General features: G+C 32.1%; 1 protein-coding gene across 2 annotated transcripts in view; it reads left to right on the top strand.

Moving 5' to 3' along the window:
• Positions 1 to 3705: 3705 nt before the first annotated feature.
• The window catches only part of LOC114329548 (SWI/SNF complex subunit SMARCC2), an 88959-nt gene continuing 66329 nt past the window's right edge, over positions 3706 to 26335 (top strand). For both annotated transcript variants that reach the window (XM_050641304.1, XM_050641303.1), the window contains exons 1-2: positions 3706 to 4046; positions 13181 to 13300. In XM_050641304.1, the coding sequence (XP_050497261.1) occupies positions 3930 to 4046; positions 13181 to 13300 (237 nt within the window). In that variant the 5' untranslated portion in view covers positions 3706 to 3929. The remainder of the gene's footprint in view (positions 4047 to 13180; positions 13301 to 26335) is intronic.

The following is a 26335-nucleotide window of genomic DNA, read 5'->3' as shown; positions in this document are numbered from 1 at the left end:
TCAAGTTGACTCCTTTTTTGGTAAAAAAATCGTGAAAATCTCCCCCTACTTAGCACCTCAAATGAAATTAATCGTTACCGCTTTACAAACAATTTACTTTACTTATGTATTTTTTAGACGATTGAAAGGGCCTGAATGAGTCACTAATCACGAGTGTATGCAAAATATAAACAGCCATATTTGAACCAATTTTTGTCTAACAGAAAAACAAAAATCTATCATATTTATAAAAGCAAAACCTACCTACTTTTTACTACTTGAGGTTTTTAGTAGGTAGCCCTAATACTTTTTAAGTTATTTTGAAAAAAGGGCATTTTCCAATATTTTAGGAATTTTTTTTTACTGTAAAATCAAATTTTTTCAAAACTAAGCACTCTTAACCGGTAAACCTTACAGATCGTATAAACAATACACATATAAAGTAAATGGTAAAGTGGTAACGATTAATTTTATTTACGGTGCTAAATAGGGGGAGATTTTCACGATTTTTTTCACCAAAAAAAGGAGCCAACTTTATTTTGAGCGTAACTTACTTCGTTTTAATGCTAGAGACTTTTATTTACTACTGGGCTATTGTTGTTTATTTGTCCCGATCTACAACCCTAAATCCCGATTTGTTTTTGCTTATGTACCGATTAAAAACAAATCGGACCTGGCAACACTAGTGATGACGTAATCGATGATTTTTTTAGATGAGAATAGGGGTCATGTAATGGCTCATTTGAAAGGGAATGTAATTCTCTATTCAATAATATAAACATTAATATAATTATTTATACAGGGTGTCCAAAAAATGTTTTTTTTTAATTAAATCAATTGGTACAAAAAGATGAATGTAGGTACGTAATTTGTTTAATTCTAAATATATTTTATTGGTGCCAGAAAACATAAAAATGTTTTATTTAAAAAATAAACATTGATTTTCGCTTAAGCGTAATGTTATACTTCCAAGAGGCAAGTGGGTGGCAGCTCTAACATTGAATTTAAGCGAAAAGCAATATTTATTATTTGTCAAATAAACATGTATTCCTGTTTTCTGACAAAAGTAAAACGAATTTTGAATTAAATAAGTTACATACATTCTTCTTTTTGTCTCAATTAATTTAATAAAAAAATTATTTTTGGACACCCTGAATAAATAATTATGCTATTGTTTGTATTACTAAATAGAGAATTAAATACCCTTTAAAATGAGCTATCACATGACCCCTATTCTCATTTAAAAAATCATCGATTACGTTATCAAGCCCAGATGGATGACGTCACTAGTATGATATATATGCCAAAAAATTGTAATTTAAAAATAAAAATCGACTTGTTTCGGAATTTTTCCTTAAAGTCGCCGGTTTACAAAATAATGAATTTATGCGTTACTTTATGGACGCACTGTATTGTATAATAACAGATATATTGGACTTTGTCACAGAAGTTGATCACCCTGTATGTGTTTCATTGACTTTGAAAAGGCCTTTGATCGAATAAGACATACTGAAATGATTGCCATTCTTCAGCAGGTGGGTATTGATGATAAAGAAATACGCATTATTAAAAATCTTTACTGGCATCAACATGCAAACATCAGGATTGGCCGGGACACTTCTGAAGAACAAATACGAAGAGAATTTAGACAGGGCTGAATTTTGTCCCCACTAGGTAACATTTAACATCTATTCTGAGTTTGTTTTCAATAAAGCAGTTCATAATGTTTAATGTGGTATCAAAATGAATCGCATCAATATTAATAATGCGCGGCACGCGGATGACACGGTGTTAATTGCAAGCAATTACGAAGAGCTTCAAAATCTGATTAATAGGATTACCACAACGTGTGATGAATACGGACTCAAGCTAAACACCGCAAAGACTAAGGTGATGGTTGTTCACTACGGAGGGTGCGTTCACTATGGAGTAGGGATGGGAAAAACCTACCGGTTATAACCTAAAACCGGTTTTTTTACTTCGCAATAATCGATTTTCCGGTTGCTTTTTGTCCCGGTTTTAACCGGGTTTTTTCTTTTTAAAGTAATAACCGGTGAAAAACCGGATAAGTTACCTCTGGAACAAAATAATGAATTCTGAGAAAAATAGGGAAGTTTTTTTATATATTATGGGGTCCATAATATATCATTTTTTATGGTGTCCTCAGATAAACGTCTATTAACTGATACAAATGCATCTATAAGCTAGACAGCTAGTACATATTATATTATTCTTCAAATCCAGTAATGGCTGGACGATAAACACAAATTTGACTAGTATAGATCAACTGTCTTTTATCAGTGTGCCAAAATTGTAGATTACTGTAAATATAGAGCACAGAACTCATGATAATTATCAAGATAAAGACAATAGAAGGTCCAGTTTACGTCAGCGAAACCCCAGTAGAAAGAGTGATGAACTACAGCTATCCTGGTAATATATTGAATGAAGAATGGGCCATAACTATGGACTATAACCAGGATATAAGAGTGATATCGGAAAAGCTAGATCGACCTTCAACCGGATGAGGGCCTCCTTCAACCTAGCTCTTAGTATAAGAGGTGCGCTATGAACGAAGATATGTATCTGCAGAAAATTTGAAGCATTTAAGATGTTGCTATATCGGAAAATACTTAAGACCTCGTGGACTGACAAATGTCGTAATGTCGTAAATGAGGAGGTTTTCAGAAGATTGAAGAATAACCGAGACCACCGAGAAAATCTCAAATCCTTTAATCGTTCGAACACATTGAAATGAATCCAGATATGCCCTGCTGCAAGCCATCCTGAACCGTTTATATATAGTCGAACCCGCTTATTGGAATAACCTTCGTGCCAAACAAAAGTATTCCTATAACCGGGATATTCTAATAACCGATCATTATGGTAGCTAGTAGGAAAGTTTCGGTACCTCCAATTTATATTCCTTAAAGCGGGATATTCCTATAACCGGTATTCTAATAAGTGGGTTTGACTGTACAGATTGATTATCTTCGTATAGTACATATATATCCTTTCAATAGTACCGATATCGATAATATTGATACAGATTCTAATGGAGTATCGCAAACTAAAAGTAATATTATAAACTAATGGGTATTGACTATTGCTTAAAAAAAAACGAACATCGGTTTTTGGAATAACCGGTGTTTTTCACCGGTTATAATCGCCAGGTTAAACCGTAAGTAAAAAAAACGGTATAACAGAAAATCGGTATTTTGTCAAAAACCGCCATCCCTACTACGGAGACCAAAGGATGATATCCTAGCCTAGAGCATGGTATCGTACTCTTCATATTCGTGAATTCTCGCATTAAAAATAATGCATTTATTTTACATAGCGATCGATAATATAGTTTCGATCGCCAGGTAAAACAAATACATTATTTTAAATGCGAGAATTCACGAATATGAAGAGTAGGATACCATGCTCTAGGCTAGGATACCATCCTTTGGTCTTCGTAGTGAACGCACCCTAGACACCTAAGCTGATTCTTAAAACGTAGATTTAAATACTCTATTATTTATACCATAAAAATTAAAACCCATGGTAAATGGTAAAACCCATAAAAACTGTTATTATTTTAACTGTTTTAACTGTTTTAATATTATTTTAACGTTATTAGTATAAATAATTGCCTATACTATGGGCGTACATTGGTACTAGTAACTTTTAATTTATAAAGTTGGTGTACAGTGCCGTCTAAGCACTCCTTTCAAACTTTCAATCAACTCAAAAGTCAAAAAAGATGGCGGCTGTTGGTGTGTAATTGTTGTAAACATTGTTTGATTCCTATTCTAATTAATTATGCGAAGAATAATTGTTTATCTATTATAACATAGTATGTTAGAAGTGAAAATTGTGATCATAAGATAGAACTTTTTGTATTGTAACTATTAAACAAAGTATTAGCGGCATTCTCACTATCGGCGTTCATATAAAACATCAACATGTTATCTGTAGGGCCAAAAATGGACGGAGGTCCAAATATAAAGTATTTTGAGGCACCAGAGACTCTCACAGCATTCGAAGCAGTTAAAAATTGGTTGCAGAAAAATGGTAAAAAGGTAAGTGTTATTATGATCCCAATATCAATTTGATTACTATGAATCATCATACTAGTGCCAATGATTGTATATTGGATTTTTGACTGTAAAGCTTTATCAAAATAACCAAATTATGCAATTTAATTAAAGCAGTATTTGTATTAATGTTATTGCTACAAATCTTAGCTAACCTTAGAATTTTGTCAAGCATATCAAAGAATATTCTGTTTTTCATTGGATTCCTTGTGTATGTGTATATACTAGTGTTTTCACTGCATTCCTTCACTCAACTGTTCTTTCCATTGCTTCGTACAGTTCATCTCCCAAAGATCTTCGGGGTCTGCCTCTTTACCTTGACGACTTCCTGTTTATCCAACGATTTTGGTCTGCTCTTCTGACATCTCTGTACCATGTCAATCTCTTCGGTTCTATGTAGTCTATTGTATCTGAGTTCATTCCCATTCTTTTATTAATTTCTGTTATTTATTCTATCTCTTCTGTTACTCTGCAGCTTCTCCTTAGGAATTTCGTCTCCGTTGCTCTTATTTTGTTTTTGTTATTGTCCAATTTTCACACCCATAAGTGAGGATACTTCTTATCGTGTTGTTTTTTTATGCTGATGTTCTTATCCCATAGTACCCGGTTCAACTTTTATATGCAGTCTCTCGTTTGTCCTAGTCTATTTTTTATATCTTCAGTTGTTCCTTTGTTTGATATTATGAAACCTAAATTCTTGTACTTCATGTGTTTCTTTTGATGTATTTACTGTCCTCTATTTCCAGCTCTTTTATTTCTGTATTCTTTGTTGTTAAGTATTAAGATTCAGTTTTCTTTAGGTTTATTTCCATACCAGTCATTGTATATTCCTGTTCCAGTTTTCTCATCATAAAACTGAGTTTATTATTGTCTTGTGCTTGTGTGATCACTATTTGGTTGCCAGCAAAACTTAGGGTATTTAGGTATTCGTTTCTTACTGGTGGGCCCTTCCCTTCACACTTTTTTTTATGGTTTCAGGGTTGTTTCCAGGAATATTTTGAACAGGGTAGTGAATGTGGAGCAGCCTTGTAATAGTACAGTAGAGCGTCGATTATCCGAACGTAGATCAACCGAACGACCGGTTATCTGAACTCCCGACTCCCGCGCTCCGCACTTGAGTACTGAGCAACCGTTAGCAATTAACGCTTAAAATACCTTCAATTTTCTTCAATTGTGTATCCAAAAATATGTTGTTGCAAAGACTGCACTTTTTTGTTTAATTGCTATTTGTCATTATCAAGGTATAAACAAATATACAGTTATATAAATATGGTTTTTATTCACTTGTGGATAAATATGTATGACAATCTCAATATAGTTCGATTATCCGAACAAATCGGTTTTTCGAGCACCCATGTCCCCCAATTAGTTCGGATAATCGATGCTCTACTGTACCTTTCTTGTCTTAAACCGATTACATATTCTATTGCCCATTTTGATAGCTACTTTGTTATTCTTGGAGAGTGCTTTTACTGCTTTTATTAATATTCGTGGAACTTCGATGTCTTCCATTGCTTCCCATAGCTTGGTTCTAGGTATCGAGCCATAGGCCTTTTAAGATCTACAAAAGCATTGATTATAGACACGGATAGATACCCAACGCTGTACAACAAAACCGTGCCAAATTTTCTCCCCTCAAAACAGTATAGCCATCTATATTTGAGAATGATGATTACGCGGCAGTCGAAAGAAATCCAACATACAAGGTTTCTTCATTTTTCAGTGCCTCCCCTACATTCTCAACGTAAATACGGTTTCCCCACTCTAGATAAGCTTGGAAGATCTTCGAATTCTTCGGGTCACCCGCGGGGGGGCGGCGGGTGTGCTGTGTGCTGTGTTTGGGTCTGTTTAGTGTCCGCTAAAAGCAGCAGACAGATAGTTTTAGCAAAGAATACTAACACACCCACGTTTTAGCTTACCGTTGCCGTTACTAACCTCTTGTTCCGGTATCTTAGTAATTCCTCGTTGTTTTGATATTATGTATTCTTAAAATAACACATTTTACAGAACGTGTTTAAGAGTAGGTATCACAAATTCAATGCCTATAATAATTACCTACTATATTTCTTTATTCTGGAATTAAATTTTAATAAACGTGTAATAAAAAAATTCCATAACATCTACTTTTTTCGATATTCAAATTAACCCAATATAATATAATATCTAAAAATTATTACTTCGCAAGAAGGCGATTTTAATACTAGTGGCATGTTATACAGTAGATAACTATGTAGTTTCTATACTTTTTTTTATTTAACATCGCACAAAATTGAATAATAAATTAAGTAAAATTAAATAAAATACGAATTATAAATATTGCCAAATAGTATATTGTACAAGTGAGAAAAAAGAAATATTTCTCACGAGCGCACAAGTTTTTTGTTGGCACGAGCCGACGCACGTTCAAGCGAGGGAGAAATACGTCACTTTCTCATGTGTTGTACACTGTACTTTTTCTATGGATGCGGTTTTGTCAACAGTTCAAACTTCAAAATTAAATAATTTAGGTGCTTTTAGGTATTATACGCTTAAATTGAAATAAAATACGTATACATGTAGGTATTTAATTTTCTTAATAAACTGCTCGTCAAAAGTTAGGGATATAGAAAATTCTGCTGAATTTTTATAGTAGATTTTTTCGTGAACAGATTAACGGATTCCGGTAATTTTTTTTATTATTTTAGACTTTTCTTTAGTATTTACACAGTTCTGCAAAGGTTTACTCAAACTTTTTTTTTGTACTTATACCGGGTGGAAGAAAAGAAATGTTTTTCTTATTTTAAATTTGAGGCGCCCTGTAGGGAGGACGAGGTACAAATGGGAGTATATATTGAAATCGTATTGTAGTCTTATGTTTTGTGAACATTTTTTGAAGTTATACTTCTTTACGGGCGTAATGACGGTGAAATTGTATATGGTAAAACCTAGCGACCGGGCGCATGCGCATTATAACTTTGTTCTGATTGGATGTTCAAATGACATGACAAAAATTATCCAATATGGCAGCTGTGGCACAGCTGTGGGACTGTGGTTTGGTTATAATGTATGCTTGTTGCGTTTTAAAATTTTTAGGAAGAGAAACAACAAACAAAAAGTTAGTTAATAGTTATACTGCCTTTTTAAATAGTTTTCATATTATATTTTTGGACTTATTTACATAGAAGAGATGATTGTTGCATGCCAATGTGAAAGCTCATCAAACTGTGACTAGTATGAGTGCCGCAGATCTCGCTTATTCAAAGCTAAAGAATCTTTCACTGGTAAGTGTTTTATAAATAGTTGATCAAATTTTGTTATGATATTTGAACATAGCCACTTCGCACGACGCAAGTGATTGCGAAATTTATTAGTCGTTATACGGGCTCCGATACCTACCTTGAACCTACCAAAATACATAAGTAGTATGTAATACTTTTATTTACATAATTTGATTACCATCAAAATTTCTATCAATATTCACCTAATATATTGTATTCTTACTCTATGTTTTGTTGTATTTTTTCAATTCTAAATCATTTCAATTCAAAATTAAAATAATTTGATTTACATAAGTTAAAAATGTCAAAAGGTTAATCTGTTTAGTTAGACGATCTTCGCACATAATGACAAGCTGTCTCTGTGGCGAAGTTTTAATGCGAGTGAATCCCAATACAACGCAAATACCAGCAGCGTGGTAAGTTGGTTCGAATCCCAATAGAAACTTTTATTTTTTTATTTTTTTTTATACATTTTATGATTGTAAGTATATTTATTATATAATTTTATTTTCAGAAAATACGTATTTAGTTAAAAAAATTTCCGACAATTATTAATGTTCAGAAATCATTTGTGGCATTTTTAATGTGTTTGTGTGTGTTTTATTTTTTTATTATTTTAATTTTTGGCACTGTTTTAATAAAAATGTTTGAGAAGTAGTAAGTATAAATTAATTTAATATTTAAATAAAATATAAGTAAAAAGTATATTAATTTCGTTTATAATCATATAATCATATAATAGAAGTATAACTTCTTACGTGCGTACAAAGTACACACACATTTTTTTTTTTAATTTGGGTAACTCGACGAAAGAATAACAACCAGCTAATTTGAATTTACCGGAAAAATCGGAAAACTCTGGAAAATGGACTTTTTTATTCAACATTCATTTACAATGTTAACACTAATATATTTTGATAAATATTTTCATAAAATATTATAAATTTGTAAATAAATATTAAAATATAATTATAGTATATATCTATTTATACAGGGTGAGTCATGAGGAACTGTAGGTACATACTCCTACCTCGTATAGAGGCTCCTATGGGGAATAACAAATGACCATTAAAAAGTGTCTGATCCTATTGTTTAATAATATACAGGGCGAGTTTCAGATTTTGACAGAAATTTGTATTCGTCATAATTGTTGAACGGTCAAATCGATGTGTCTCTTATTTTGGTCAATCGTTACATTATTACCACCTAATCAACTGATTTATTCAAACTAGAAAAAATCAGGTCCGACTTCAAAAAAATTAGTTCGTTTTGGTCTTAGAAAAAATTTCACCCTGTATACGCTTTTTGAAAACTATAATATGAATTTTACAAATAAGACAAATAAGCAATTAAAATGACATATTTATTTTTTCCCCACACGATTACTTAATTTTTTATAAAAAAAATCAAATTTGACTATGAATTAAAGCTCGGTGCAATTGATTTATTTCAAGAAATTATGGATAATGTGGATGAAATTAATGAACCTGTACAAAAACTGTGTAGAATTAACGAAGATGAATAATTATAATCTATACAAAATTTTTGTTTAATTTGAGAACGTTTTTGTTTTCAATTAATTTTTAAATCTAAAAATGTACGATTAAGTAATTATAAATTTTGTTACAATAAACATCTGTTTAAATATGCTGAATAGTCTATTATGAAAATCCAAGAAAAAAATTGTCACCGATTCTTAGATTTGTAAATATATATTTTTTTCTAAATCTTTACATTTTTCTAAAAATTGAAATAAATCAAAATACCCTGTACTTAGGTATAGTCTAGCTTCTTTTTTAAGGGCAATTTAAAAATTTCATCAGGTGTAGGGTGTTCCATAAAAACAATATCTTTGATATACCACTCTTTTTTGAAGCACCCTGTATAATTCACATTATTTTTAGATTGCAGTGTTAATGGTCCGGTATATTTCTATGAAGATTTTTTTTTAAATCAAGTCGTTTTCCATACAGACAGCGAGGCGAATAAAATTAACCAACCTGTATATAAATAGATATATAATATAATTTTATTTTAATATTCATTCACAAATTTATAATATTTTATGACAATATTTATGAAATTCTATGTGTTAACGTTGTAAATGCATGTTGAGTGCATTTTCCAGATTTTTCTGATTTTTCCGGAAAATGAAAATTAGCTAGTTGCTATTTTTTCGTCGAGTTACTCCAATTAAAAAAAATGAAGGCTCTACATTCTCTGGAAGCTGAGATATTATAAAAAATTTCAAGCGCTTCAAATTGATCTTTCTATAGCAAAATCTCGACGCGCTAAACTGGACTCCGATAATCTTCCCAATTACACGGTCCCAGCTTCACTTTAAAGGGTTATTCCTCGTTTTAAATAGAAGATATTTCGTACTTCAATTGAAATATAAAACAAACATATTTATTACATATCATTCTGTAAAAAAGTTCAACTATGTATTTATAAACAATAAAAATGTGATTTTTCAAAAAAAAGTATAACTTGACTATTATTGGTCCTATAAAGTTGCTTTTTTGTTTTTTAATGTGTGTTTTTTTACCAGATTTTTGATACAATCAATTATAATTATTTATCAGAAAAAATGACAAAGATATTCTAATTGTTTATAAGGAAAAAACTCACCATTTTTTAGCGACTTGCTTAACATTAAAAAAAACAAATATATTATTTTTTTAACTTTCTTAGTACTTTGCGTTTTTAAGAACTCAATGCACTTTGCCAAACAGCTCTCAAAATATTCCTAGTAGTCCGTTCTTTAACGGTAAAATATTGCAAAACCTCTAAATTTTAAAGAACCGCTTGGATTGACATGAAATTTGGCATACACATAGCTAACAAGTCAAAGAAAAAAAGTGATATTGTGCCGATGTGTGCTTTTGCCCTGGGGGTGGTTTCCACCCCCTTTTGGGGGTGAAAAATATTCGTCCAAAATAAGTCAGGAAATGGATAAACTGACTAATTTTAAGTAACTTTTGTTCTATAGAGTTTTTTCACTAAGTCAATACTTTGCGAGTTATTTGCCAGTGAATATGTTCATTTTTTCAACAAAATAACCACTCTTTTAGACGGTTTTTCGCAAATAACTCAAATAGTAAGTATTTTGTCGAAAAATCATTCGTAGCAAAAATATAGCCTGTAAGAAATTTAAAGAAATGGTGTATATATCACGTCTCTTTACCTAGTAGAAGCAGACTTATAGCTAATGAAAAATAGGTTCATATTCGTCAAATTCCAAATGGAATACTTTAACATGAAATATCCAAAAATGAATCACATTTCGGGGAAAACTCATTACAACTTATTTAAAGTGTTTAAAAAAAGCTTAATAAAAAAAGCAATGCTTACTTTTTTTGTTTTTCGAGATTTTTGGTATCTCTAACCATTTTTAAGTTATTTTGAAAACAAAACCTATTTTTCAAAATAAAATTTTGAAAAATTTTACTTTGAAACTAAATTTTTTTAAAATTAAGCACTTTGAATTGATGAAACTTACAGATCATATAAACACAACATAAGTAAAATAATTTGTGGGGCGGTAAAGATTAATTTCATTTAAGTTGCTAATTAGGAGGTGGTCTTCCCGAATTTTTTTGCCAAAACAAAAGGGACCAACTTTATTTTGAGCGCAATTTGCTTAAATTTAATGCTAGAAACTTTTTGTAAAAACAGAAATAAAGCTTTTTTTAAAGACTTTAGAAGAGTTAAAATGGGTTCTCCCAAAAAGTGCTTAATTTTTTGGGTATTTCTCGTCGAAGTATTCTATTTGAAATTTGGTGAATATAAATCTATTTTTCATTGGCTATAACTCTGGTTCTACGAAATCCAGAGACCTAAGTCATACACCATTATTTTTTTACTTTTTTATAAGCTATATTTTTGCTAAGATCGTTTTTTTTAGTTATTTGCGAAAAACCGTCTAAAAATGTGATTATTTTGTTGAAAAATGAACATATTCACTCGCAAATAACTAGAAAAGTGTTGACTTGGCGAAAAAGCTCTATAGAACAAAAGTTACTTAAAATTAGTCAGTTTACCCATTTCCGGACTTACTTTGGACATATAGGTGAAGTCACCCCAGGGCAAAAGCACACATCGGCACAATATCACTTTTTTTCTTTGACATGTAAGCTACACTTCATGTCAATCCAAGCGGTTTTTTAAAATTTAGAGCAAAAACCGTGAAAGAATGTACTATAGAGCAACAATGATTGTTTAAACATTCCATGAACATTTAACATAACTCGTAAACTAACAAATAGATCTTCTTAAAATTTTGTACACTAATAAAGGCACTTAATTTCCTCGTGATCAAGGTACAATAAGTTCCTTACGGCCGTTTTGTTAAAAGTTATTAACAGTTACAAAATAATGCAAAAAAACGTGGCTTTTTGCAATTATCTCGGTTAATTCTTTATGGATTTTAACTTATAAAAATTTAAATCAATCAAACCAAACTTTTGCTTAAATATGATACTAAAAATGCTATAGACAAAAAACCATATTTTCTGACTTTGGCCTTTTTTTATAAAAAAAAAGAAGTCGATTTACGAGTACCTCTGTATGTATTTTTAATTAACTATATCCATCCTACCATTTAGCACCTTCAAATACAGTCGAACACGCTTATTAGAATACCTCTTAAAGGAATATCCCGGTTTAAGGAATAGCATAGGCGTAACCTGGGGTGTTTTGGGGGTTATAACCCCCCCCCCCCCATTGGGATGTACTTTGAGCTCTATACGCTTAACACCATAGCCATCAGAGACCTTCCATTAGTTGTAACCCCCCCCCCTTTCAGGTAGTTGTAACCCCTTCCCCCTTAGGATCATCCTGGTTACGCCTATGAGGAATAGAAATTTGAGGTCGAGGTCCCGAAACATTTATAGTAGCAACCAATCATCGGTTATTAGAATATCCCGGCTATAGGAATACTTTTGGTTGGCACAAAGGCTATTCCAGCGGGTTCGACTGTACCTGTATTGATTTTTACCCTGAAATCGCTCATATTTATTTTTCTACCCTGTTCTAAAAGACCGTTTTTGTTTTAAATGATCCAAAAAATCCAAAACAATATCTGCCCGGGTCGAAAAATTTTCTTTAAAATTTATAAAAAAGTCAATTTTTTATTATTAATTAATTTATATTTAGAATTTAAAAATTATATCGGGCACTCCTTGGTTTGTCGTACTAAATTACATACAAACAATTTTTATCCGTTGACAGATCGGTACAGTTGAGAACCTCATATTATCGTATTTTAGAAAACCCTTAAATATCGACAAGGTATTATTACATTCAAACTGTTCGCTACGCTAAATAGGATTATTACTTCACTTCTCTGGGTGTCAAGGTCGTTTTCTAATTTAGTAGGTACTGCCATAAATTGGTTGTGGTGGGAGTGATAGGGGAGGTAACCGAACGTCAGTCTACGATCGTTCTCTTGCGAGAGCAAATTCCTAACTGGCTATTTCACGAAATAACCACTAGAGTCGCTGATTCTTGACCAAAATTTTAATTTTTTGGATGGTAAAGGGGACACGCTTCAGTCCATAAGCGCTGGGGATCTATCCGTGTCTATAATCAATGACAAAAGCCAGATGAATGGATCTATTTTTGGCTATTCTTTCTTCTATTATTTCAACCGTGTAAATATGATCTAAGCATGCTTTCCCCTCTGTGAACCCTGCCTGGTCTACATTGATAGATTCTTTGTGTGATACGATACATTTATTAGATAGCTTTGGGTAACTTCAAAGTAGGACTTTATTTTCCATAAGAATTTGAATGAATTATAAGAAAATTGGCTTCAGTTAGATTTTTTATATTTCTACTTAATCTCATTTGTGTTTTTAGTATGTACAAAATGAACCAATTACAAACAAAACATTATCAGCCACGGCAGTACAGTTTATGCAGTTCCAGGAGGATTTTCTGGGAAAGAATACACAGAAACCACCAATGACTAGAATTCCAGTAAGTATACCAAAATTTAAATAGTTTAATCCATTGGATGCCATTTCCATTTAAATATAGAGTGATCACATTCAAACTAGCTCACACAAACTATCAATGTAACTAAAACACCTATAAGCGACAACAGCACCAAAACCGTTACCAAACATCATTAGTTACCCCATTCACTACGTGTGTGGCTCTTATATGGTGTATTGAAATTTTGTACTCCGTGGTCAAATTGGATGCTCAGTAGTTTATATTAGTTCTATCGAAGTGGTTGAATTGGTTTTTGGTTGTACTATTTACAATATACAGTGGAACCTCGATAACTCAGATTAATCGGGACTGCAGCCGGTCTGGGTTATCGAAAATCCGGGTTAGCCGGAGAGCATGGTAAAAATTAATAAAATACAGTATATTTATAGATAAAGTCCGTTATAATTGAAATAACATGAAATATATATATGCACAGTACACATCTAACTTACCTATAGTTGTATAGGTATGAGTATAGTATAGACAGTATAGAGCAGCGGTTCTCAAACTTTTTGAGTCATGTACCACCTACAGTTCATTTATTATTTTTGGTACCACCTATATGTTTAGATTGTATTACCAAGACTTACTAAGTACTACTATTTTAATTTTTTGTGTGTTTTGTGTACCACCTCAAATAGTGATATGTACCACCAGTGGTACATGTACCACAGTTTGAGAACCGCTGGTATAGAGTATTGTTAATTTCTAGGTAAAAAAACTCAGTCAATTTCGGTTGTGTCAATTTCGTCTGCCATCGGATCGATGTTATGTTATTTAAGAACAGTGGCTCTTTCATTGTTTAAAAGACCATTGTTTAAAACAAAAATTAAATAGTCTTTTTTTAAACAATGCTAAGACAGTTGGAAATAAATAAAGGAATAACAGGTGTCTGTTGTTTCGGATAGCCCGAGATAATGAGCGTCGCTCTGCCGCCGCCGTGTGCCGTGAGTCATTTTTACTATCGTATAGTTCAAATTACACAAATACCCATTATCTCTCAAATATTATATTATGGTTGAAGCGAAGATTGGTGGGATATGCGCATTTTATCAATGAAATTCGATATTTTTAAGACATTCCAGAAGCGGCTACAGATAAAATGTTATAATATATTACATACATTTTTATTCCTGAAATGTTTGTCTGATGAAAATCGGTCCGGGTTAGCCGGACTTCCGGGTTATCGGGGGCCGACTTATCGGGGTTCCACTGTATACACATTAATCACAGGAGATTTATAACCTAACCTAAAGTAAATTTAAAAATTTTAACCCGCCGTTACACGCGTCTTCTATTGTGACGTGGTTGCATGCGTATGAGCGTCGCCCTCACCTACATAAATTCGACTTATTTCGAGGAAGAATGAATGTCAACATGTATAAATATAAAATGGGTTGTACTCACATATTATAGAAAGTCTCGTAAACCAATTTTTTTTATTAATTTAACAAAACAAAAGTAAAAATAATATACATAGATCAAAAGCAAGCCACTGAAGAAATTAACGTTCTTTACGCGAATTCATTTTACTAAAACTACAAATTAAAATTAACAACTGTTCTGAAGCTATTTCTTTGTGGCATTTATGTAATTAACTATTAATATTTTGTATTTTGATAACGACGTCCGAGAAAGAATTCATTCGAAACGTCAATAAAATCAATTTTTCAAGTTAAATTGTGGCTTATTTCCCAATTAGAATAGGTAAATTTAAAAATGGTTTCTTAACCAGTGGCGCACCTAGAATTTTCCTCTGGATAGATAGATAGATATCTTTATTTCAAAATAGGTAACCTAATATACAAATTTAACTTAAATACATTTTTTTACATATAAAACGAATTAAAATACAATACAATGATTCACAATAAAAAAATTCAATAAAAAAAAATTAAATGTAATAATAAATTAAAAAATAATAACAAATTATAATCAAAATTAATAACGAATTATAATCAAATTAACAAGTTCCCCAACCAATAAAAGTCAATAAAAATAAACAAATGGGGGGGCGGAAGGAGAGGGGGTTTGCTTGGGCACCGAAAGTTTTTTGTATTATTTGTGAAAGACAAGTTACATTTTCCTACTTTCTTTTATATATATTTCTATATGCCCTGGGTGGGATTTTAACCCCGCTCGGTGTGCCACTTTTCCTAACCTAATCCAAACAATAATATTTTAATTAAACCTACCTAAATATTAAATAAAAACCTAAAAGTTTCTTTGAGATAACAGAAACGTGATTTCACCGTAATTGCACGCGCAGTGAGGAATTCCCTCACTTGAAGAGGGATGTCTCTTCTTTCAACTATCACACAGCACACTGACCGCCTGAAATATTCTATAACTTTTTCATACCCTCTCATGAACCATGCTAAAGGCATTCCTGGGTGCTTAAGGTTATCGTATTAGTTTACACAATTTCATTGGTTATAAACAAATATGGTGAGGGATTCCCTCATAGCGCGTGTAATGGCGGGTTAATCATACAAACTAGGAACATTGAATAACAAACATTAACAAAAAATGTACAAAACACAAGGATATCAAGTTATCAAACACAGTTTTTAAGCTAAGCTTTAAATTCATTTGGAAAACTATAACAATCTAAACCTTCCGAATATTGGTTAGCAAACCTAGGCGTTCTGGACATGAAGGAGTTGTGTCCGTAGTTAGTGCGATGGGGTCTGATGTAAAAAGGTTGATTTAGCCTCGTTTGTCTACTGGGAACATGGAGGCTAATTTTCTCCAATAGTTGAGGACCAAAATTATTAGAGTGTAGTATATTATAAAACATTGTGAGATCCTTATGTATGCGTCGGATTTGGAGAGAGGTTATGTTGGGAGACTTTTCTATATTAGAATAGTTAATAGTTGTAGCTCCTAAAGATGCAGATACTTAAAAATATACAATGATCTAACCTGATAGATGAAGATTAATTTTCGTTGTACTATGTATTTATTTATTTATTTATTGTTAATAAACGGGGCAAGTCCATTGACAAAAAATATACAATTAAGCAACATTTATAAAAATTACAAACAAATACTAAATAAAATACAAAATCATAAAATAAATATGTATATAAAATTACAATTAAACTTAACGCTTCAGAGATTGTTTAAAGGCACTTAAGGACAAGTTAAAAAAATCTGTCTCATGAGGCAACCGATTAGCATTTTTTTTTTTTTATTATAACACCTGTACGATGTATGCATACTGCTATCTAGTCACAAATGACCAATTATCAGTTATTCTCTGACCTAACTTAATAACAAATACTTAAATCTAAGGGCATACCCTATGGCTTACTCTTATTATATCTATCAACTAATGCACTACAATTAACATGCAATAACATCACAGCACTATGCTCTGCTTTTTACACTAAACTGTTACACATTTACACTAACTCAAATGGTTTTGTCCTCATGAGTCTTCTCTTTAGTTCAGTGTTGTCAAGAAGCTGGATTGCCTCGACATTCACATGACTATGCAGCCTCTGCTTGTGACTTGCTGCTGTTCTCTTGATTACTTCGGTCACAGTTTCCATACCCAGGTCCTGGTGGAGGTTGCTGTTACGGATATACCAAGGAGCATCAACAATGTTCCTCAGTACTTTGTTTTGAAATCTCTGGATAATATGTAGGTTACTAGCTTTGGTACAGCCCCAGAGTTGGCACCCATATACCCATACTGGCCTCAGTACTTGTTTATAAATTGATAATTTATTATGAATGGATAATGTTGAATTTTTTCCAATCATCCAATACAATTTCTTATACCTCGTATCTAGCTCCCCTCTTTTCTTTTTGACATGGACTTTCCAGCGCAGTCTCGCGTCTAGGGTGATGCCCAAGTATTTTGCTGATGTTGCATAAGGAACTTGGGTATCATTTATTCTAACTGGGAAATTTTCTATTTTTTTATTTGTGAAGTTAATGTGTGCCGATTTAGACTCATTTAATTTTATTCGCCATTTTCTGGTCCAGGTATGTATTGTATTTACTGAGAGTTGCAACTTATCAGTCGCTTCTTCACTAGTGTCTCCTATCGCTAGTATAGCTGTATCATCAGCGAAGGTGGCAATAGTGTTCTAGTTCTGGAATGTCACACGTATACAATAGGTACAGAACCGGACCTAATACGCTCCCTTACGATTAGCATGAACAAGAAGTCTGACCAGACCTATATTCACAGAATAATTAGTTCGACGAAAAGGAATATGAAATAGGGTATTCTCTTATTCTCACGAAGGACACAGGAAGGAATGTGGAAACAAACCAATTGAAGCAGTTCAGGTGAATGTATCATTCCGTTAACCAATTTAAAAATGAAGATGAGATCGAAATTAACTCGTCTAGTAGACAGAGGATCAAGTTCTAAGGATCTCATCATATCAGAATATGAATAAGGTCTGTGTAATTTAAAGGCACAGTGCATAAAGAACCGTCTTTGCACTCTCTCCAACTTTTGAACAGAGGATTGGACAAAGGGAGACCAGATTATAGTGGAATTTTCAATTCCGAACAGAACAAAACAACTTTATGTCATCGGCATATGCCAACACTTCGCAGTCAGTCAATGATTTAATAACATCGTCAATAAAAACTGCAAACAATATAGGTCCCAAGTGGGACCCCTGAGGCACTCCTGAGAGTGGAAAATACTCATTAGAAGTGAAACCATTCAGTTTGACACATAAAGGGACACCTGTCCTGCAAGTAAGTTTTCAACCAGCAAAGAAGTTTATCGCTCACACCAAAACATTCCAATTTATGCAATAAAAGGCAATGATCTACCTTAGCGGCTTTGGACAGATCAGTATAAATAGTATGGTACTTGCTGATAAAAGCAGCAAATGAAAATCATATGTGTACTGCAACCCTATTGAAAGGGTTAACTAACCCGATAAAACATTTATCACAACGCACATCAGGAGTTATTTTCATGTGCCCACTGCCTTGAATAACTACAACTACTTAAAAGGACTTATTTCACAATTACGTTGTAAAACTGGAAATAAATTTTGCATTTCACATGATTTATTGGGAGACAACTTTGGTGTGTCACACAGCTCTTATCAAAAACGACATGAGACACAGCAGCCGTGTTAACGGGAGGGTATGGTTTGAAATCAACATTTCAAGAACATTTTCTTGATTTTTTTTGAAAATATGGTACAACTATTTTATATTTAAATTAAATCATAATATTAAGTACAATTCAAGACATAGTCAAAAAAAAATTTAAGAAAAAATATTGAAAAATATGCCAACGGTGGCAAATTTTTACAGACACCTCCAATAAAAATGGATTTTGCGGTGGACATCAGAACTCATCACTGGATCACGTGAAATAAAGAATTCAAAAAGATTTTATTAGCTTATGAGTTTCTCGAGGTACCACCCTTGACTTTTTTTATTTTTATCTATTTTTGAGTTCTTGGTATCACATCGGAATATGTTTTTGAATTGCGGAGTAGTCCACAAAAGAGAAGGGTAACAGCTGTTGAACACTTATCAGTACGCTCAAGCGTACTGGCGCGAAAACGCGGCAAAGCGAGTCGAAGGTAGGGACATCCAACATGCTGTATCTTTGGTAATTTTACTCCGATCAATCTTAAATTTTCGGAGAGTATTCTTGTAGTTCTGCACTTTCATTTAAAATAATAAAAAAAAAACGAAAATTTCAAACCGTACCTCCCCTTAAGGAACGTATGAGGCATTTAGACCATTTTTTTAGTTGATTAAACTGCTAATTGTTTCATTTTAGTCAATAATTTGTATTTGTGATTTGTGTTTTTAAACTGTGTATTTTGTATTTTTATAATATTTATTTTGTATTTTTAGAATTCGTATAGGTTTTATTAATATTTAATTAACTGTAAAAATAATTATTTATAGATACAGTGTGTCTGCGTAACTTGGAACCATATGGGAAACTTTTTTAATATCAATTTTACGAAAAATAGTTATTCTTCATAAAGTGCTCTGCATAGTCTAAAACCTAAGATGCAATCATCAGATATCAAATTTTATTAATAATATACAAGATATGTCCAAAAATATGCATTTCGCTCAAGAGTATAGTGCCTTTATATTTCACAATATCGAAAATTTTTATTAAGAAAAGTTATTTGGAATTAAAAATTATATTATACAGTGGAACCTCGATTATCCATCAGGGCACCGGACCAAGGGTATGACGGATAATCGAAAAGACAGTTAACAGAACATTAACAAAACTTAATTGATCAAACGACTAAGTGACACCGGTTAACAGAACATTAACAAAACTTAATTGATCAAACGACTAAGTGACACAATCAATGTTCGAATTTGAATCAAATTTAATTATGGTGACACACAGATATTGACTGTAATAATTATTGTGCTGTGCATTTTTATTTTCGGCTTGCGATTCTAAAAATAGTACTCTAAAAGCACGGTATCATTTATCACCTATTTAAATTGAAATTTAATCCAGAGCCCTGAATAAGAACAAAAATTATTTACTGTCATAGATAAAGAAAAGCAGAGAGGAAAAAGAAGAAAATCTAATTATCTAATTGTATGATAATTTGTATTACGTTAAAATAGTTTTTTTTAATATTTAATTTTTTCATTCACCCTTTAAAATAGATACCGATTTCAATTGCCCAGTATTGTGTTGTAAGATATAAGTTTTTTTTTCATAATGTTAAAATAATTCTATGAATTTTGGACAAATGCGTTTATCATGTTAACAGTGCGGTTACATTCAATAGACAGTGTTTCTAAGAACAATTAGCGGCAAAAGCGTTTGGAGGCGTTGATATATGACGTAGTAAGGATATTTGTTTGGACGAATGGAACTGAAGGGAGGATATAGATTGAAGGATGTCAAAAAGGAGAATTTTTTTGACAAGAAAAGAACGAGAGTCAGGGTGTTTGAGAGAGCTGAAATAGAAGGTACTGTTGAAGGATAAGTAACAAGTGTCGGTCTTCGTTAATAAAAAAGCCTTATAGGCACCCGTATATAAAAAGTACAAAGTAAAATGATATTTTTAAAAGTCAAAAGTAAATTCAGTGTCAAGTGATAACAGCTGTACCAAGGTATCCAAACATATACATTATTCTCTCCGTAAATATTCTCTGTTTGCCACGTTTTTGGTTTTCTTTGGTTGCATCAACCTCTACGTAAAGACTCCAGTGAAATAGGACATAAACTTCCACATAAACCATTTCGTGATTTTTAAATTGACTTTTGTTTACTAATTATAATTCAATTTGTATCCATACTGGGTAACTTTCGATTTCAAAATAATTTGCGGTATTTTTCAGAATTGTTTTCATTATTTTGCACAAGCATTTCATAGATTGTCTGTTTTTTTTACAGTTTATTCTGTTATTAAAAATTTGTGTTTTAATTCTTTGGTATAATTAATTTTTCTTTAATATACGGTTATATTTTATTTTTTTATATTTTTATTTTTCCATGAGTTTTTTCTGAGTATTGGTTTTACATTTCTGCGATTAGATGATGTAAAACCCTGAGATAAATTTATTAATTTGAGCTAGCCCAATCAAAGAGTTATTACATAATAATAATTTAAATTAAGTGTAATTTTTAAGTAGAATCAAAACATTACATAAAAAATGGCGGTGGTGGCATAACTGCACGTGTACATTTCAACGTTTGGCTTATCGCAATGCTCAAACAAAATTAATTGATATGACTAAATTATGTAGTCAATATAACTTCTGTAGGTATGGACCCTGACGGTTAACAGAGGTGACGGATAATCGAGGTTCCACTGTAATATGCAATTACACTCTTCTAATTGAAAAAAAAAATAATTTTTTTTTCAAATTACGGATACTCATTTTTATTTAAGATAACTCCGTTATTATTAATTTTGCGAGAAAAAATTATTTTTTATAAAAATGTTTGAATAGTCAAAAAACTAAGATGCAATCATAAGATATCAATTTTTTACATTTTTATACGAGGTACAGTAAAACCTCCGAAATAAAACCGAAATAATTGGGGGGGAGGGCGTTTCGGATAACAAGAATTTCGGTTAAAAATACCATTGTTTTTTGCATCAAATTACATAGTATTGGAGAGGTATAGCTGCAAAACATCGTAGTCAAAGGAAAACACAAAAGAAAATATGACATTTCTTTAAAAAACACTCTAAACATGTTCGTTTTCCTTAATTTTATTGCATTTTTTAAACTTACTATTGACAAACTTATTGAAACTGTCAGCCATTTCGGTTAAACGATGTTTCGGTTAATAGAGGTTTTACTGTATGTCAAAAAATATGAATTTCGCTCAATAGTAAAATACCTTTATAGTTCACAATATTTCAACTAGAAGGATGCAATTGCATATTCAAACATAGTTTTAATTCCGAACAACTTTTTATAATAAAAAATTTCAATATTGTGAAAAATAAAGATACTTTACTCTTCAGCGAAATCCATATTTTTTACATATCTCGTATAAAATTGACAAAATTCAATATCTTATAATTGTATCTTGGTTGTTAGACTATGCAGAACTTTTTATAAAGAATAATTTTTTTTCGTAAAATTAATAATAACGGAGCTATCATAAATAAAAATTATGTTGGGTGTCCGTGATTTGAGGAAAATTTTCAAAAAAAAATTTTCCAATTAGAAAAGTATAAATGAAGATTATAACATAATTTTTAATTACAAACAACTTTTCTTAATAACAATTTTCGATATTCTGAAATATAAAGGCACTTTACTCTGGAAGCGAAATTCTACAGGGCTATAAAACTACTTAGCCACACCATGAAAATATGGGAGAGAGTAATTGATAGACGGATACGTAAAGAAACCGAAATATCCGATAATCAATTTGGCTTTATGCAGGGCAGATCAACAACAGATGCAATTTTCATTGTAAGGCAACTGATGGAAAAATACAGGAATAAAGAGACCAACGCTCATATGGTATTCATTGATCTTGAGAAAGCATATAGAGTTCCTCGAGAGATTCTGTGGTGGGCACTCAATAAGAAAGGAGTCCCTGGCGAATATGTAAATATTGTGAGAGATATGTATGAGGGAGTAACGACTAGTGTTAGGACAGGTGTGGGAGAGACTGATAAATTTCATGTGAAAGTAGGATTGCACCAAGGCTCGGTGCTTAGTCCGTATTTATTCTCATTAGTTTTGGACCAGATAACAGCGAAACTACAGGGTAACATTCCATGGTGCTTAATGTATGCTGATGATGTCGTGTTAGTAGGAAATAGTGAAAGAGACTTAGAACAAAAACTGGAACAGTGGAGACAAGCTCTGGAGGAAAAAGGTTTAAAACTTAGTAGGACAAAAACAGAGTATTTGGAATGTTCATTTAAAGATGGAGTTACTACAAATAAAATGGTATCTTTGGATGGTGATATGATCGTGAAAAGCAATAGTTTTAAGTACCTAGGATTGGTATTACAGAGTAATGGAGATGCATGCAGTAGAATTAGGGCTGGATGGATGAAGTGGAAAGAAGCGAGTAGTGTGTTGTGTGACAGAAAAATTCCAATGAAGCTGAAGAGGTCCGTGAACCTGGCCCCCCGAAATGCGAATATTCGTGTGAAAATTTGCACATCGTTTGCCCATCGTTTGACCATGTTTGCCCACTAATTACTTTTTTTTGCCCACCTTTACAATAAGAGATACATACATGACATAAAAAACATAAGACCCAAATGTGCTCCGAATTGAAAAAAAAGATATGCTCTCGTTTGACCACGTTTGCCCACCTTTTAATTTTTTTAGATATTTATTATTACTTTTTTTGTATACTTTTTTTTATAAATTACTTTTTTTTGCCCACCTTTACAATAAGAGATACATACATGACATAAAAAACATAAGACCCAAATGTGCTCCGAATTGAAAAAAAAGATATGCTCTCGTTTGACCACGTTTGCCCACCTTTTAATTTTTTTAGATATTTATTATTACTTTTTTTGTATACTTTTTTTTTATAAATTACTTTTTTTTGCCCACCTTTACAATAAGAGATACATACATGACATAAAAAACATAAGACCCAAATTTGCTCCGAATTGAAAAAAAAAGATATGCTCTCGTTTGACCACGTTTGCCCACCTTTTAATTTTTTTAGATATTTATTATTTCTCGAGATATGACATAATTGACATAAATGACATGAAATAAAATTTTTTCGAAAATCAAACTCGCGCGTTCTTTTGTCCATCGTTTGACCATGTTTGCCCACTAATTACTTTTTTTGCCCACCTTTACAATAAGAGATACATACATGACATAAAAAACATAATACCCAAATTTGCTCCGAATTGAAAAAAAAGATATGCTCTCATTTGGCCATCGTTTGACCACGTTTGCCCACCTTTTAATTTTTTTTAGATATTTATTATTTCTCGAGATATGACATAATTGACATAAAGGACATGAAATAAAATTTTTTCGAAAATCAAACTCGCGCGTTCGTTTGTCCATCGTTTGACCATGTTTGCCCACTAATTACTTTTTTTTGCCCACCTTTACAATAAGAGATACATACATGACATAAAAAACATAAGACCCAAATTTGCTCCGAATTGAAAAAAAAAGATATGCTCTCGTTTGACCATCGTTTGACCACGTTTGCACACCTTTTAATTTTTTTAGATATTTATTATTTCTCGAGATATGACATAATTGACATGAAATAAAATTTTTTCGAAAATCAAACTCGCGCGTTCGTTTGTCCATCGTTTGACCATGTTTGCCCACTAATTACTTTTTTTGCCCACCTTTACAATAAGAGATACATACATGACATAAAAAACATAAGACCCAAATTTGCTCCGAATTGAAAAAAAAGATAATGCTCTCGTTTGACCATCGTTTGACCACGTTTGCCCACCTTTTAATTTTTTTAAACCCCTCATTGCATTGAGTCTCAAGTTTTTGTAGATGACGAAAAAGTTCATGACGTCCAACTTTTTTTCAAAAACGTGCTCAAGCGGGTGAAAGACATGAACACAAAAAATTCATAAATTCGCTTTCTAAACAAGTTTTTACGTTTCACGTATTTTGTTAATCGACAAAAGTAAACTGCATTTGATAGAAAAAGACGATTCTAACGGCCACTTTTTATGTACAGTGTGTTTCTCTTGTAACTGTTAATGAAAAAAGCGCATAAGGAGCCTCTAAGTCTTACTTAGAGCGATGAGACTGAAAAGCACAGTCGGGTAAATCTCTATTCGTTACTGCTCCTCGAAAAACTCACAGACTGCTTATGAACATTTTTAATAATAAACACTTCCAAGGGGTACGTACTGTACCGGGTGTCCCAATAAGAATGGCTCTCGGCTATATCTCAGGAACCTTTTATAGTAGAGCTTTGAAATAAAAAAATTTATAATAAAAGTTGCCTCAGGAAAAGCCTGGAAATTATTTTCATAATTGTGGGACCACCGCTAGAGGGCGTAATTGAATATCAAAAATTAAAAAATCTAAATTTTACAAAATTTTCCTAATGAAGGGGCACTGGAAATCCGATCGTCGTATTCTTCATAAAATTCTACGCATATTTGATTTGACAAGTTTAGGTCTGCCTTTGGAAATAAGAGGTGGGGGTGAGTGGGAACCTTTTTATGAAAAACTGGCTGTGAGTCCGGTTCTGCTTAATCAAATTTTGCAAACTTGGTCTCGTTGAAGATAGATCTTTTTCATCAATGTAAAAGTTATGATTTCGAACCAACTTACTGAGTAATATGCCAGCTAGAAGGCGTTATTTAATTTTTTTCAGAAATCTAGTGTTCCTTGGAAAATATTAAATACAAACATGCATTTTTAATACCATATTACAAAATTAGACAAAATTAGCAACAGAATAGCGAAAACCGCATGTTAATACCTTTTTCTATCTCGAGGTATCTTACAAAACGTGTAAATTTAAAAACATAACTGTTACTGTCACCGGTAAACGAAATAATTCATTAAAAGTAGTGTGCTATGGAAACAACAAAGAAACATTTTCCAGCTGTCAACGTATATTAGATCTTTTCAACGCTTCTCATTTGTTTCGAGCCTCGTTCATATCTCGTATATTAATATTATACACGGATTATACGGCATATGACAGAGGCTCGAAACAAATGAGAAGCGTTGAAAAGCCCTATTACAAAGAAATAAAAACAACTATTTAGTGATGACATAAACGTTCAAATTTTTGCCCATCATTTTCGTTGCAAACATTTACTCTTTCAAGAGTAGATTGAACAGCAGTCTCAATTTCTGCTCTCGATATGCTTTGAATGGCGTTTAGTATTCTCTGGATAATTTATTCTAGAGTAGTGCATGATGGGCAACAATTTGAATATTTAGGTCGTCACTAAGTAGTTCTTTTTGTTCTGTGTTATATTTAATTTTAATAGTACTGTTTCTCTTTATATTGTTGTTTTAATTAATTATATTTTTATACGTTGACATCTGGAAAATATTATTTTGTTTTTTCCACAGCACACTACTTTTCATTAACTTAGTTTACCGGTGATAGTAACAGTTATGTATAAAATTTACACGTTTCTCGAGATATCTTGAGATAGAAAAAAGGTATCGACATGCGGTTTTCGCTATTCTATTGCTAATTTAATCTAATTTTATAAACTATGATTAAAAATGCATACTTGTATTTAATATTTTCCAAAGAATACTAGATTTCTGAAAAAAATTAAATAACGCCTCCCAGCTGGCTTATTACTTATTAGGATGGTTCAAAATTATCACGCTTACATTGAAGAAAAAGATCTATCTTTAACAAGACCCAGTTTTCAAAATTTGATTTAGCAGAACCGGACGTACAGCCATTTTTTCATAACAAGGTTCCCACTCACCCCCACCTCTTATTTGCAAAGGTAGAGTTAAACTTGTTAAATCAAATATGCGCATAATTTGATGAAGAATACAATAATCGGATTTCCAGTGCCCCTTCATTAGGAAAACTTTTTAAAATTTAGA

Source organism: Diabrotica virgifera, chromosome 10 (genome assembly GCF_917563875.1).
Source record: "Diabrotica virgifera virgifera chromosome 10, PGI_DIABVI_V3a".
NCBI lineage: Eukaryota > Metazoa > Arthropoda > Insecta > Coleoptera > Chrysomelidae > Diabrotica > Diabrotica virgifera.
This window is presented reverse-complemented; position numbering and strand designations above follow the sequence as displayed.